The sequence below is a fragment of the Tauraco erythrolophus genome, chromosome 11 (assembly GCF_009769465.1).
Source record: "Tauraco erythrolophus isolate bTauEry1 chromosome 11, bTauEry1.pri, whole genome shotgun sequence".
NCBI lineage: Eukaryota > Metazoa > Chordata > Aves > Musophagiformes > Musophagidae > Tauraco > Tauraco erythrolophus.
Window position 1 is genome coordinate 30,111,960 of NC_141475.1, and position 16,306 is coordinate 30,128,265.

At 42.5% G+C, this 16,306-nt stretch overlaps 1 protein-coding gene and 1 long non-coding RNA gene across 2 annotated transcripts in view; one reads left to right on the forward strand and one right to left on the reverse strand.

Annotated features, from left to right (window-relative positions):
* Positions 1-11,255, reverse strand: part of RNF13 (ring finger protein 13) — a 42,093-nt gene extending 30,838 nt beyond the window's left edge. The window contains exons 1-3 of the mRNA XM_086618238.1: positions 11,190-11,255; positions 5,327-5,454; positions 2,385-2,465 (exon numbers count right to left, since the gene is read on the reverse strand). Coding sequence (XP_086474364.1) covers positions 2,385-2,465; positions 5,327-5,440 — 195 coding nt within the window. The 5' untranslated portion in view covers positions 5,441-5,454; positions 11,190-11,255. The remainder of the gene's footprint in view (positions 1-2,384; positions 2,466-5,326; positions 5,455-11,189) is intronic.
* Positions 11,256-11,934: 679 nt separating this feature from the next.
* LOC147528142 (uncharacterized) lies at positions 11,935-15,877 on the forward strand. The gene is made up of 3 exons (XR_015222400.1): positions 11,935-12,429; positions 13,233-13,395; positions 15,131-15,877. It is a non-coding gene; the product is annotated as an uncharacterized LOC147528142 (long non-coding RNA).
* The last annotated feature ends 429 nt before the right edge of the window (positions 15,878-16,306 follow it).

Here is a 16,306-nt window from a genome sequence, read left to right on the forward strand (position 1 = left end):
TTTGCACATTGTTTACTCACAAGCATTGCAACACCAACGATGCTGCAAAGACAGATTTTGGGGCCACGCGGGCTACAGACAGAAGGAACAGGAAAGCCACTCCCTGCCCTCAGTGCTATTCAGGGTCTCCGTCGGTGCGTAAGTGGCAGCAGCTCCCCTTCGCTGGAACGCGGACGGAGCTCTGCCTCAATATGGTTACAGCTGAGAATTCTTACACGGAGCAAAAACACGCATCTCGGTCGCCAACACTTCCTCGTACGCTGCTCACAGCGACCGCCAGGCAGCCCAGTCACTGCCACACCACTGACTCCACGCAGCCGCTTCCACCGTAACAAAAAGTGACGCACCCTGAACTTCACGCAAGCAGTCAGCTGTCCGGACAGGTAAACTAAACCGCTGCTCTGTGGAGGAGTGTTCCAAGGACGGGAGAGGAACGGAAAAGAAATTTTACCCGAAATGAACAAACTTACTGACACTGACTACCAGAGTGGGATCCCAGAGAAAGCGAACGGCCCGTGGCACTGCACGGGCAAAGAGAAAAACGCAGCGTGCCCATGGCTCCCGAATTCGGCACAGCACGCCCGCGTCCGGCAGCAAGCACCAGCTGCATCGGTTCAGCAACAGACTTACCTCAGAGGATGTGAGGACTAGAACTGAACTGGATACTCATCTAGCTTTTAAATACTTCTCTAAGCAGCAGGACCATGACACCAGTTTACAGCATTAACATCACCACATATAATTAATTTTTAAACAAATTATTTTCTCCCTCTTCTTTCTTATTTCATGCAGATAAAAGTCAGTTTGTCTTACAGCAGTTACTGACTACTGCCACCAGGATGTATGGACAGCTACTACCTCAGCAGAAGCCAGAAACAGCACAACATGCCTTCTCATTGTTGCCTACGGAAGCTGCACTTATTTAACCTTCTTCATAGTCCTTTCCCATTTCACCTGGAATGTAATTTCCCTTCTATTAAGTTCTTTCAGTTCATCCACACATCTTACCCCATTCCAAGTATATTAATCACTCTAGACACCTGGAAAAGGAATTATCCTACTATACAAAACATGCTTGATCCTGTATTTCAGAAGACATCAGGTCTTCAGAATTTCTAATCTAGTGCAAAATGATTATAAAGTCCTATACGTACTCCCACAACTATAGCTATCTGACATCTTCTGCACATTAAATACTTTTTCCCTATCTAGTTCCATTAACATTTGCAAATCTTCACACCTTACTTCTGTCTTCTCTAATATTAGTTGCCTTTTACAATTTAATATGGTATAATATTTACATGCATTTTAGTCCTTACAGATCAAAGAAAACTGGATTAATAAAATCAAAAACATTAAAAAGTCACACGTATTTTTTCTGCTAATTCAATACATTACCGCTTTCTAGTGCCTTCTGTTAATTCAAGTCATGTCACAGCATTCCTATCCCAATATGATTTTATTTGGAGTATAAGACATTATAACAGAAAACTAACAAAAATGTGTATGTGTGCTATCTGCATTTCCCCCACTTAAACATATAGAGTAAAATAAAACAGTGTTAGTGCAACACATGCCCAAGGGAAGCCCTGGGAGAACAGGGAACTTCTCATCTGCCATGGAGCGCAGATTCCAATTGAAAGGAAAGTGAGTAAGGAGAGGGTGCAGGATCAATCCCCTGCTACACAGCCACCAGCTTCGTGGCACAGCACGTGGGGGTTACGGCAGAAGTGCAGCCCCTGAGCTTCTCCATGCAGTGGCTCAAGAAATGCAAGGAGGGAAGCAAGCAAGCTGACAACAGCTCTTGTACTTTCCCAAGAAAATGAGTTACAATTCCTTTACACAGCACTCTCAATGTGAGCCACACGCAAGGAAGATAATCCTTCTTGCCTTTCCACGCTTTCCAGTGTGAAAGGGCTCAAGAGACAATAAATCCTCTAAATATTTACTTTAAAAAACAAAACACGACGAAATTCAATCTGGCATCCACTGATACCAGCGCAAGGTAACTTACATCATACATCAGTATTTCCACCAACTTTGAAGAAAACAGTATCTTAGGTTTCCATTGTTCAGCTATTTTTAATTTATTTTTTAATATAAACAGTCAGTAAATTCTCTCTTACATAAAAAAGGTCAGATCACCAAAATTCTCTTCTTAGGAGAGGAATCTCCTATTCACAGGCAACAGTTCATATCAGACGCTTTGCAAAGTTGTTTTGCTTGAACAGTAGATTAACCAGTTCTGTATTTATTTCTCCTCAGTACTATATTCATTTAACTTTTATCTTTGCTAGTTTACAGAAGAAGTGTTCAGATACAGTTCTCTCTATATATAGTCAGGATATATATGTAATTTTTAAATTTTTTTTTTTTTTTTTTACCTTCAGGCCTTCTGCCGGCAGCCGGTACCCAAATCTAGCAGGTAGATCATCAAAGGTCTGGGTTCCATTTTCAAGGTTATACTAAGAGAAATAAATTTTAAAGAAAATTTAGGTTTGCAACAAGAGAGAAATAGGTAACAAGTGTAAACAGAAATAAAATAACGTTGTGTATTTTTTTTTAGATTAAAATATTCATCAGACATAGGACTTCTTGTGATCATGTCCACGAAATCACAAAACTGCTTCTTCCACTCGCATGGCAACATCATCTTTTCTTATCTAGTTGTCCAAAGAAGAAAGTAATAGATCTTTTTTTAAATTACCTGTATAATACATCTTTCTTTCTATTCTCTACTATTTAAATATCATATTTGCAGAAAAGAAACTACAAAAAAAAAACCAAAAAAGCGAAAATCTGAAGAGCTGGGTTTTTTTGGGTGTGGGTTTTTTTTTTTTGAGTGGCCATGTTCTTGATGATGTTGGTTTTGCTTTGAATTCACCTGTGCACAGGAAAGAACAGCTTTTAACAGGTGGTTTTCTAAGCAAAGAACAGCGTCCATACGTTATCCATATGTTATCCCTTCTCAACTCCTTGCTATGCATTCAGGTCAGTAGCTGAAAACCATTTCTACAGTTTTGGTTTGTACTATGAGCTTTCACTTCAAAAGAAAGGCAAAGACCTTAAATCCATGGAAGCTTTGTTTCCCCTTTCCTTGTTCATCTTTCTTCACTCTATGACATGCTCCATCCCTGGAGACGTTCAAGGCCAGGTTGGACAAGGCCCTGAGCAACCTGATCTAGTTGGAGATATCCCTGTTCCTTGCAGGGGGGTTGGACTAGATGACCTTTGAAGGTCCCTTCCAGCCCTAACCATTCTATGATTCTATGATTCTATGATTCTAACCAATGGGGAATCCATACAATAAAAAGCACAAATAGTGTGTGCTAGATTTTTTTTCATTAAAAGTAAAAAAGTTAGTTTCCTGCAAAGGTTGTGAATTATACAGTAACCAACGTGAATGCACACCAGTTAGTAAGTTTTATTAACTAGTTTAATGACTCAGAAGTATTTGTCTGTTCATTGTCTCATCCCATTGCCATACACAACAGCCAAGCAAGGATCGGGCATTTTTCAGAGGGATAAGACATTTCCTGATGGCCAGGCTTAGACAGGGGAACCCAAACTATAGTTCAAAGAGAAACACTACCATGATCTATCTTACCCCTTTCAAAGCAGCTTCCTTCCCACAGACTTTAATAAAATTGATGGGAAAGAGGTAGGAATGGAGTTAAATTTCAAGGAAGCATTTTTGTTCTGCGGACTCCATCTGCCCCAGATCACCTCTCCTGCTGACCTCCCACCGCACAGCCCCGCACCAGTACGCCGCCCGCCTCAGCGCTCACTGTTCACTCACCTGCCTTCTTCAAAACGTCCCTCCCGAGCTTATGCTACTGTAAGTTTTCCCTTGAATTACTTAGCAGGCCCCAACTTAAGCAAGAGTCAGACACAAACCTATTTATTTTTAACCCCTATTTAAAAAATAATCAATCATGCTTCATATACACATAACTACTTTACATAAACATACTCCTTCATTTGAGGCTGCAACTACATGAGAACACAGAATCATAAAAAAACATCTAAATCTAAATCAGTAGAGAAAAGAATTTCTTTTGTTGGCAAATGCAAAACTTCGGCTGGAATTTTGCTCCCCAAATGGGCAATCATTAAACCAGGAAATCTCTCGAGATTACAAGCTATCCATATGCCTTCAATTCCATTCAACATAGGGTGCAAACATTCCCTCTTCTCCTGAGTATCTCTTGAGCATTCCACTGGCTCCCTTTCACAGCAAAGTTTTGGTAAGTGGCTAGTTCACCTCTTCATTTCCTAATTTAAAGATATTCACAGAACAGATCTGCAACTTCCAAATATCCAAGAATAAAAGAAATTTCATTTTTAGATGGAGTCATTTTAGAACACTGCACATAGAAACTTACATAGAAGAAACTAAACTAAACTTCCAAATAGCTTTTTTTTTTTAAATGAGGTTGATGGGGGTATTCTTTTTTTTTAATATCTTTTATAAAGAGGGAAGTAGCAAGAACAAAAATTTGTTGTTTTGTAAAAAGAGGAAGCACTGGCTTGGTGAGAGAAGAAGCGGGGGAGGAAATCGGGTTTACAGAAAAAAAACAGTTTAAAATTTCGAAATAGAATGGTGATGTCAGTTCCATAATAAAGCAATTATCTATCTGCATTGTTTCTTAAAATTTTTATTTACAAAAAAAATATAGTAACAACCCAAAGATCCAAACATAATTCAGTATTCATCAACCCCATATTAACACAAACTTTTACCAGGAACAGCTTTCACCACTGACTCTATTTCATTACACTGTTTATTAGTCTGATCATTTAAAATTCTACACACTTGAAAATATTATTCTTAATGACAGCAGACATTATTAGCTATTTAAAAAAATTTATATAAGTGTAACATATGCAAAAACTTTACTGACAAGCCCTTCAGCGCACATACAAACTATACTAGCCATAGAAGATTATTTTACTTTTCTTATTATATCTAGTTACCCTACAAAATGGCATCCATCACCAAAACTTAAATTGCTATCTAAACCAAATAAGCATGGAATTCTTTTAGTTACAACATGCTATGGGATATCTGGTCAGATTGGAACTTTTTAAGTGACTCAGGGAATTAAGTGCTTTTGCTGTCATGGTATCTGAGCTCATATCATCTGTAAGCTCACTTGAAAATTTGCAATTTATTTTTTTATTGAACTAAGCTGTTAAGGCAATTCCACTCCAAGCAACCTGCTATAACATTTACTGTACTAACCAATTAATTAATAGAATAGTTTAAAAGATGATTCAATTTTATAGAGATTTCATCTATGTAGAAAAATATTCTTATACTTACTGCTAAAATATCTGCCTCCACAGGTAAAAGATTCAGGAAAGCAAACAACTGAACAGTCAAAATAGTGTAGATCTGAGTGGCAGACAACATCAGCATTCCTATTGACAACAGCATATTTTATTTAATACCTGCAACAACAACAAAAAAACAGAGTCAAGGCATATAGCAAATATTTTCCTCCATCGTTTCACAGGCTCTATTGGTCAGCTAAACTTTATCTTCTTTAGAAGTATGCAAAACTTTATTCTACATTTACTTTTGAGAAACAAGCAATCTTTAATTTATACTATTATTTTAGAGATGTAAGTCCCTTTTGCTAAGAGCACGTCATCTCCATGGGAGCGCAAGCATAAACCAGGGAAACTGTAATAGCAGCGCTTCAAAAAGCTTTAGGCAACACTCTGCAGTGCAAGTGGTATACAGGAACGAACGTTCACATGGTATTATCATCCTTAGACACCCTTAAGTTTAATCTTCCCTTCTCCTAGCATGAATGCAAATCAGTAAAATTCCTCATGTTCCTGGAGTAATTCTACTAAATGCATTTCTTCTAAATATAAACTTGCAAAACCAGTGTGAAACCAACAGGTAGCAAACACAAACTAAATCTATCAACTTCAGAAATTCACAAATGGTCTAACGTGACTTGTGGTCTGGGCAGCAGATTTAGTCTCCTGTAAAGCGGGTGCATTTTTGAGACCTTTAAAAAAGAAACAAACAAAAAAAACCCACCCAAAAATACACAAGTATTCTGCGAAGTACTCTTGCATGCGTTTCACAAGCTGACGACATTAAAAGGAAGTTAACTCTGCTTTGTTCATAAGTTTTCATCAAAACTAGCAGCAAAAAGCAACAGCTTGTGCCTGAAAATAGAGGGGCATGTTTTCCATCAGAAACCATTCTTTAAAACTGCTGATTTATCATTAATAAAAAAAAAAAGTGAGGCAAGGGGTTAGGAGGAAGCAAACCAAACATTTTGATATTCTTCCTTTGCCACACAAAGAGATTATATTTAAAAAAAAGGTATTAAGTACACAAATTAAGGGCCGGAATGCCTGCCTTGTAGGAGCAAGGATACCTGTGTCCTTACTGAAGTCATTGAGAGTATGTTACCCTCGAAAAAACTCAACAAACAAACAAACAAGAAAATCCTCAGCAAACTCAAAAAGCCAACAACAAAAAACCCACCAACACAAACACCCAAACAAAAACATTCGCATCAACAGAACTCTGACCTCCCGCTCAACTGTAACACATGTATTAACTGCAATGGTAACATTTCATTCTGTAATCTCATATTAAAAATTGGCAAATTTTACAATCATACATCTTTTGAAGCCACAAAATTTAGCCCATCAAATACAACACAAATGTTAAAGATATAACGTTTAAGTTTTGAACATTTCAATTCTTTCCAGCGAAGATGAAAGCTAACACTTAATAATCCACAGTATTCCTCGACTTGGAAACTCTCGGTATCCTTGGAAATGGATTACAGATTACTTTCCACTTTTGTTTCTCTGGCAGCAACGAGAACCCCAATCTAGACAACAAACACAAATCAGGTTGAAATGTCATCTCCATGACTGACAAAGGCTGTCCCTTAGGGCCACGGAATTTATTGCATGCCTGTGAAAAACCGACCTCATAGGGCCTTCAAAGTTATGCTCTCACAATCCACGAGCACACGAACAACATGGCACACATCTGCGACATTTGCTAAATACCCCGTTTAACGCAGTAAGAAACAACGGCTCTGCAAAGCTTCAGTCTAAAACGCCCCACACCGTGTGCCCACGGGCGCTCGATCCAACGCGGCTCTTGCGGCTCCTAACGCACAGGAAAGGCAATTCCGCGATACGCACTCGTAAGAAGGTAGAAACTCTACTGGCTGAACTGCAAAGTCAGGCATCCAAAAACCGGGGCTGGGCAAGGGAGAGGAAGAAGTTTCAGCCTTCCCTCCAACTGACTCAAGCCTCGGAGCGTGTGCCCCTCATGCACTGAGGGAAGCCGGGCTCTGTAGGGGAAAGATGTGACAATATGGTTTATGACACTACATAGCCATTTCTACCCAAAAGTGAAAATGGATAAAGTTTGTTCCAAACAAAACCACTAAGCGAGCTAATCCATTTTAGTGCTTAAATAAATACCTTTTTTGTTTTCCCTTGAAGAGGACCGTCATAACAACAAAAACTCTTCAGAGCAAGGACTAGTAATGGAGAAACACCCAAACTCAGCCTCCCCCAGCAGCCTTTTGCTTAGTAACTTGGGATACGGTGAGAGGAGTGTACAGCCTCATCATCTTTAACTCCCAGAAAATCTCTGGCATCAGGAACAGCCCCATGAGAACAGTGTTAATCAGAAGCAGCCAGGAGGAACCTCTCCCTGAGCTCTCACTTCTAAATGCCTTTCACTGCAAAACCACAACCCAACACCGAAGATAGAAGACAAGACCTCTGCTCTCCACTGACAAGTTACATCCGACAGTTTCTTTTTGTACTGTTGCTACAGACATAATCCAGTCTTAAAAGGGACAACGATTAGCTGTCTACAGAAGAACTTCAGATTCCTCTTAGGCTTAGCTACAACATGATTATGTGCAGGCAATCTCTTAAGAACACAGAAGTACTAAACATCTTATTCCCCTTATAAAAACTAACACCTAAACGTGATCAAGCTAAAAAATCCAACACTCGAAACTCCAACACATTCAACACGTGTTCCAGTACACCACCTAGTTCAGAGCACAAAACAAGCAACAACTAAGCACTACATCCAGCGCAAAATCTAGCCACTTTCATCTTTGAGTTTAAAAGAATTGCTTGGTCTGCAGACAGATGATCGAGTCTCTAGCAATTCTTCCAGTGTCACCGTAAGAAATTACTTAAAATGACAGAAAACGAAAAGAGTGACAACACGAACCAACAGCAAATACATTGCATTTGATTTTGCTCTATAGCAGCTGAAATAATTTGGGGCTGAGTTTTAAAAGTTGACAGTAGGTGCTCAATATTATCCGTACCAGAACATCTGGATCTCCTCTAACTTCTTTTATGGGAGGAATTCAAAGTACTTCACAAGGAATTAAACTCAATTAGGTCATCCAAATTGTTTGTACGATTGGTGAAACCTCCAAATTGAGGCTTATTTCAACAGTTCCATGTGGATTTGTTCTCATTTGACTGCAGATATTTTATTCTGAAAACTGTAACTTCATTGACTCAACCAGGAAATCACAGACAAGACCACTACATTCTCTTTCAGAATCAAGAAACACCTAAGAACTCCTGTCTTCCTATCCTCCGTGGGCTTTTTAAGCAGAAAGCATTGTCTCACGAGCTGAGGTCCTCAACATTAATCCAAGTAAATACTGGAGAGTTAGATTTGATTGAAACTGACACCAACATGAAGATAATTAAATTCATTATTACTAATGGGAGAAAACAGCTGATATTGTCAAAAACAGTTCTCATGATTCTGCCTTGGTCATTCAGACATATGATGCTTTCTGAAACTTTCAACTGGTTTAGCAAAACAGAAGTTACAGGAACTTGTAATGAATTATGAAATTCATGAATTTTTATTTCTAAATTAAGAATTACCAGTTTCTCTCATCAGCCTGCCCTAACAAAGAGAATGTCAGTCAAACTGGAAGGATAAAGAGCAATTGTTCAAAAAAATACAATATTTTTACTATGTCAGAAGCAACAATACACTGGAAGCTATCACAATATCTTAATCAATACAGTATATTCAGCACACATCTTACAACACAGAGGAAAGATTAAAATAGTATTGAGAAAGGTTAGAAAATATCAGAATTAAAGTTGTCCTTGCAAACAACACATGTGTACAGTGCAGTCTTCCCCATCAAACAGTTACACAGACAGATTCTTCTGGGGCCAAGAACTACTGCCTCAAATGCAAGCAAAAAAGCCTTCTAATTCCTGAAATTCCATAGCTCATTTGAAGACTATATCCTTAATTGAACAAGGCATCTTATAGTGCACAGAAATATAGGTGTATGTAATTAAAGACTATGCTGTAAACCACAAAAAAAAAAAAAAGAAGTTAAACTTGATTCTGCATTAATCTTCAGCACTTTACATGTTATTCTCCAGTGTCTACAGACAAAGTTCTCCTTAAATAACTTTGGGCATTTGAGAGTCTTTTTTTTTTTTTCTTTCCACTCTGCATCCTGGAACTCACAAAACAAACTAAGTCTGGGGAACCCCATCCCTCCGTCACAGGACTGACCAGGATCACCGGGTCAGAATGGAGGAGCAGGAAACACAGAGTGTGCTGTATGTATCACAGGTGTCTCTGAGCAGCAAGGCAACCGTGAAGCAAACGTGCTCACCTGGAACACATCAGACCAGGCATTGCCCAGGAAGGTAAGGAGCAGTAGTACTGCTGCATGTACAACAGAAAACACATTTCTGATCACAGTTTCAAAGGAAAAGGAGAGCAAAACGTCCCGTCTCACTTAAGATAAGGATGGGCAAACAAGCTCGATCAAGAGTTAACAATACACGACAGATGTGTCTACCTGCTGTATCGGACACTAAGAACGCTTCACCTCCCTCTTAACACTGTTTTGTTTGTATTAATAAGGGATTATGAAACATGATGTTTTTAGCACCAATACACTGACTCCCACAGCAGACTAGGCCACCTGAGTTGAAAACGTTCTTCTAGACAGAATTCCTGCATCCTGTCAAAAATTACCAGTTTGATACTTGCCAACGCGAACAAGCCTGAGGAGCACATGGAGGACAGATGTCATGGAGAAATTACTTGGCTTGGGACACAGGTGAAAATACCCAGAGCTTTTGGCAACTATCCACAAACCAAATATGTACTCCACAAAGTACATATAAACTTCTAAAAATCTGTTATTTCATATCCCAATCAGCTAAAAACTTATTTAACAGCAGAAGACAACACCAAGCAATTCCTTGTCCACATGGTAATGCTCATGCTTCAACTCTCTCAAGAAAACATATCTTTCCACTGCCGTTGGTGAAAAAAACTAATTTGCACATCTGTATTCAACTTAAATTCTATTTTAGATCCAAACAGGATCACAACACTTACAGGAATCACAAAAGTCATACGAACATTTAAAAACTTTGTCCTGCCACCAACTCAGTGACAACATTCTAAATGCTTTGGTAGACTGAGCTGCACCTTCCAAAATTCCACAGGCAGAGGATGAACAAAAGTTACACAGACGATATCAATCATTTTGACACGTATCCCCAAAGGCCCCAGTGTCTCTGGCTTTTTGCATTTTGATGTCATCACACCGTTACCGCCCCAAATCTCCGCCTAACACCTATCCGCAGAGCTGAAGGCGCACAAAGCTCCGCGCCCAGACCTGAGAAGATGCAGGGCCTGTTCCTCCCGGCTGTTTTCACCTTTTCACCAGCAATTCGGTTGTCAGCCAGACAGGCTCCATCCTACTCCCGACCTTCCAAGCACGACCAGCGTGTCAGGGCACCGCCAGCCCGAGGCACGGCGCCCCGGAACGGCAGCGGGAGGGCTGAGCGCCCACCCGCCTGGCAGCGATGCTCGGAGCGCCTTCAGCGCCCTTCCCTCCTCCCGCCGCGGCGACCTCCGCGCAGACGGCACCGACGTCCTGCGGCAGCGCGACGCGCCGGGGCCGCCTGGCACCGCGCGGCGGGGCCGGCCGCGGCTCCGCCTGCGCCGCTCGGAGGGTGGAGGCGAATAGGCGCTGCGCAACGGAGCGACGGGCCCGGGGAGCTGCCCAGCCGCCGCGAGGCCGAGGAACCCGGCAGCAGGGCAGAGGCCCGCGGGGACTCGGCAGCGGCGCCCCCCCCCGCCCCGCGGCGGCCCTCACCTGCGGGCCCGGCACGGGGCCCGGCGCCGAGAGCCGAGGGCCGCGCCTAGGCCGACTCCATGGCGCGCTCCGTCCGCTCGGCGGCCGCGGCGGAAGTCCCGCCCCACCGCCGCGCCGCGAGAGGCGTCGGCCCGGGGCAGCCCATTGCTCGCCCGGGCTGCCACTCAGCCACTGGCGCGTGACGCGGGGCGGGCTTAGCAGGTGAGTGGCGGCGGGGGGGGGGGGGGGAGGGCGGCAGTCAGCCCCGCCCGCGCGGAGAGGGGCGGGGCGGGGCGGGCGGCTGCCGCCGGCGCGTTCCCGGGGCGCGGCGGCTGTCGCGGCTGTGCCGGCTGTCGCGATCGTGCCGGCTGTCGCGATCGTGCCGGCTGTCGCGGCTCTCCGAAACCGGCGGCGGCGCGGCCTCCCCAGCGCGTCGGGCGCGTGGCTTGGCGGAGGTTCGCCGCCGCCTCTGAACTCCGGTCAGAGCGAGCGGCGGCCGCGCGGTGCTGCGGGCCTGAGGGAGCAGGTGACGGACCGACGAGGCGCGTCCGGCTGCGGGCGCTCCTCGGGCCGCCCCGCTCCGCCTGCGCCTCAGCGGGCTCGGGTGGAAACGCGGCGCTGCCGCGGCGGGTTCGGTGCAGCCGCCTCCCGCCCGCCCGCCGCGGCAGCGCCGGAGCCGGCGCGGGAGGCGGTCGAGGGCCGCGCAGAAGCCGAGCGAGCCCCGAAACAGGCCGTCAGGCTCCAGCAGCGTGGGGGAGGCGGGGGGCGTTGTGCCCTCCGCTGGCTTTGGCCAACTCTGTGCTTAAAAAACCCAAACAAAGCCAGCCAGGAAAGCACACTCGAGAAATGTAAGCTAAGCACAAAAAGCAAACGGGATGGAAGGAGGAGTGGGAGGAAGGAAGGTAAATATTCCCGCTGTTAATGCGCTTGCCGTGTTATTCCGTTACCACTTCTGTGTCCTTCAGGGGTTGACGATAAAAGAATGGTGAGTGAAAGTCCTTTTCCTTTAACATGTATGCTTTGCTTTAACACAATAATATTTATGGGAAAAAAAATCATGCAGCCTTTCTCTAAAGTTCACTTCTGTACAGGTTTATGTCTTCCTTTAATTACTGTTTTCCTTCATGCTTACAATAATGTTTTCTCTGGGCAAGATGTAGGATGTTCTATCCACGTAGAAAGGATGTAGGCTGGAATGATGAGTGCCTGACCAGCCACTTGGAAACTCTGAATTTTTATGCTTTGACCAGATGCACAACAGGTAAAGGAACTTAATTGTATCTGAAACGTTTTGCCTTTGCCAAACTGGCTGCTATGTTTCAAAGCCAGTGAGGTGGGGAGTAAAGAGCAAGTGAACAGGCATTTCTCAGGTCAGTTGTGTCTCACTGGGAAGGAAGGATGTAAAAACCACTGTGATTTTTAAGGGGTGTTTTTTCCCTCCAAAATATGAAATGCAAGAGTACTTAATGAATTTATGAATTGCTCATTGCTGTAATACTTGACTACATGTAAATGAGATAGACTTTCACCTTACATGTTGGCTGGGCAGCTTCCGTCAACCGTTTGGATCTACGCAGCTCTTCGTAGTTTTCTGTGATAGCAGTACCAATGTCTTGGGAGATCTGGTCACTGAAGGAAAACAAAGGGAAATCAGGAAAACATTCCGGGATTTTAAAAGCACATGTTACAGTTTCTAGCTTATGATGTCGATCTTCCCTATAAGGAGAGGATGAACGCAAAAGTTCATCTCAGTAGTGGGAGATAATATCTGGATTTTTTCCCCAGTTTTGTTGTGAGGTTATGGGCAGCAGTGCTCGAAGGCACAGATCTCTAACAGCTACGTCTGTTTCTGTTTCTAGGCCAGCTGGGGAGTTCGTACCCCTTACACAAATTAGTGGAATAGCCTTTGCATATACCTTTTATTTTTCAATGGAATGTTAAAGTATTCTGCAACTTTGTCAATTTTCTGGACTCATGCTTGTGCTGTTTTTAAATGGTCATATCTAACACAGTATATTTATGTGCTTCAAACAGTATGTCTTTTCTCTGTCTGGCATACCACAGGACTCCTGAGTGGCCTGGATGACTGCTAAGGAAAGGGCTTCATGAAGATGGATCCCACAGTTTTGTGGCAATGGAGAACATGGAGAACATCGCAGTTTTGCAGCTAGATTGTACATGCCTACTTTTGAGCAAATCCTTCTATAAATTTGCACATTCCAGTCAGGTAGATAATGTCTTCATATTGCCTGTTGGTTCATATGGTCTTTTACTTTGCTTAATTCTTTTTTTTTTTTTGCCGTGTATACCATGCATACACTATCCTACTGATGCTCCTATGGCACAAAGGAAACAAGCTGCTATTCTGAGCCAATTATCAAGGTTCCCAGAGTACTTCACTTATTGTACATATAGATGTTCAGGGATTTTTTTCCTCCTTTTTTTCATGCATGTTGTCTCCTCCGTCTTATTTCTCTTCTACCTTCCCCTCCCATCAATTTTATACTTGTTTTTAAAGTATAAGATTTGTATTCCTTTCTCTTGCTTCTGAATTTATTTTCTAATCACCTTTAGCTTATGATTTCACAGTCCGTAACTGTACTCTTAAAATATGCACACACATATACGCACATGTTTCTTCAAGGCAAACCAAAGGTTTTCTGATTTCTGGTTTAAAGAAATTATCCAAACATAATGGAGATAATTTTGTATGGAAAAGATTAAAAATATAAGACAAGCTGTCCCATCTAGGATTCACTTCTCTACTACTTTCTGGATTAAAAAAAACACTGAAGTTTGTCCTTCCCTAATGTATATGTTCTTTAGAAACATAGTAACGAGTAAAACTTTCTCAAAATTCCGTTTAGCTGTTGCATTAACTGTTGTGAAGCTACTCGGTCAGTTAGCCTGCTGAGAGGAGACAGTGAGTATCTGTCATTCTACCAGCCTACAGGTATGTGTTAGGAATTTCTAGGGCTGAAGGATGTATTATCCTAAACAACAAAGCCCACCTGTTGGCCAAGAGAAGAGTAAAGAGAGTTAATCTATTTTCTTGATTGTAAATATGCATAAAGTAAGATGGCAGTTTCCTGCAAAAAGCTTAATATTCATCCATCAAACTTTGATATTTGTAGAGAGATTCCTTACGTATCTTGACAAAAAATACAATGGAGATGCTTATGGATGTAATCTTTATCCTTGCATTTGGCTGTGGCTGCAAAATGAGAGGCAAGCTTGAAACCCTTCTGAGCAGAATTCCTAGGAAAAATATTCTGTGAACCTCCATTTTATTTATGGTAGCTCTGAAGGGACTATCTTGTAGAACATCCAGGTTTACTTGGCACTGAACTGGAGACAGCAGGAAAAATGTGTCATTTATTATATGTTTTCAAAACACAATTCCCTGGTTCTCTTTCAGAACACAAACATTCGTGAGTCTTACTGTCATTCAAAGATGATCCTTCAGCATAAAGTATCCCTCAGACCAGAAATAACAAACTAAGTGAAGAGTAAAAAATAATGCGTCACTAAGTGGAAAGAATAGTAATCATAAGCAAAACAGAGCATGTTAGCAAAAGTGCCAAAAATACATTTTATTCGCACTTGGAAGGGAGTTATGTTGCGCAATCAGTTTGTCTTGCAAATTGTAACATATTCCATGGCAGGGGTTAAATGCTCTTTGGAAAATCAGGAGGGGTTGTCTTGAAATCAGTTTCCAATGCCGTGAGAATACTGCTGTCCTCATTATGTACAGCCTTGGCCAAGGCACCCAGGTCTGTCTGCACCCTTAGACTGGCTCGTTCCAGTCCTAGAACGGGCTGGCTACAGGAGCATGGATTGTCACGTTGGTTGATTTATCCTGCGGTATACGTAACCTTCTCTGGTGTTCCCATCTGTAACTGAGGATCGCATTATTCCGTACCTCCGAGTCAGAATATTTTAAGATCTTTTGTGCTCCTCAGGTGAAAAATGTTAATGAAGGCAGAGTATAATCTTTCAGCAGCCAGTGGTGAACAGAGAGGAGCTGCAGGCAGGACACTGAAAATTGCCAAGGTAAATCCGATCGTCACCTGAACACACAGAGGTCCTGAGCAGGGCTGAGCACTGGCAAAGAACAGAAGGAATTCAGCTGAATGACTGAAACGCAGAAGCTTTGGGTGAAGAATTGTCCTGGTTTGGGCTGGGACAGAGTTAGTTTTTTCTTTCAGCAGCTGGAAGAGCTCTGTGTTTTGGATTTAGTCTGGGATTTGGTAGGAGAAGACTGTTGATAGCGCACTGATGTTTACAGTTGGTGCTGAGACATCCAGGACCCATGTTTTGCCAGTGTATCGGAGCACAAGAGGCTGGGGGGGGGGGCAAGGCTGGGGCAAAGGGCCCACAGCTTTCCTTAGAATTTAAATTTAGATTTAGGATTGAGGGCCAAATTGGGCAATGGAGTATTCCATATCATGCAATGTCATGCCCAGTGTATAGATGAGGGTTGACCAGGAAGTGGGAATCGATCGTTCTCTCTTTTGGGGGACTCTCTCGGAGTCTCGGAGTCCTGTCTCTCTCTTGCTCTCTTTTTGGACCTCTCACTCATCCGGGATTGCGGTGTCCAGACTTTTCTGTTTCAGGATTGCCTGCCAGACAGAGCAGCGTTGGTCACCAGGTGGCAAGCAATTACTCTGTGCTTCACTTGTTTGTATATATTATTATAATTTGATGGTTTTTTTCATGTATTATTATTATTTTATCATTATTACTTTCAATTTAATATTATTGTTATTGAATTGTTCTTATCTCAACCCACGAGTCTCCTTCCCTTTTCCCCTTTCATTCTCTTCCTCGTTTCCCTGGGAGCAGGGGAGAGTGAACGAGTGGCTGTGTCGCATTCAGTGCCAGCCGGGATAAACAACAACAGGAATCAACAACTGAGAAGGGCAGTTAGTTTCTGAACTGATTTTTTTTTAATTATTTGATTCAACTTCTAGTTATAGGAACCAAAAACTGGTTTAATCAACAACAGAAACTCTTTAATTATTGCTTAGCAGTACCAGTGAGTAGTCTGTCCTGAGTGGAGTAGAGGGTACATTTGGATTAGCTATTAGGAAGAAATTCTTTATTGTGAAGGTGGTGAGACACTGGCACAGGTTGCT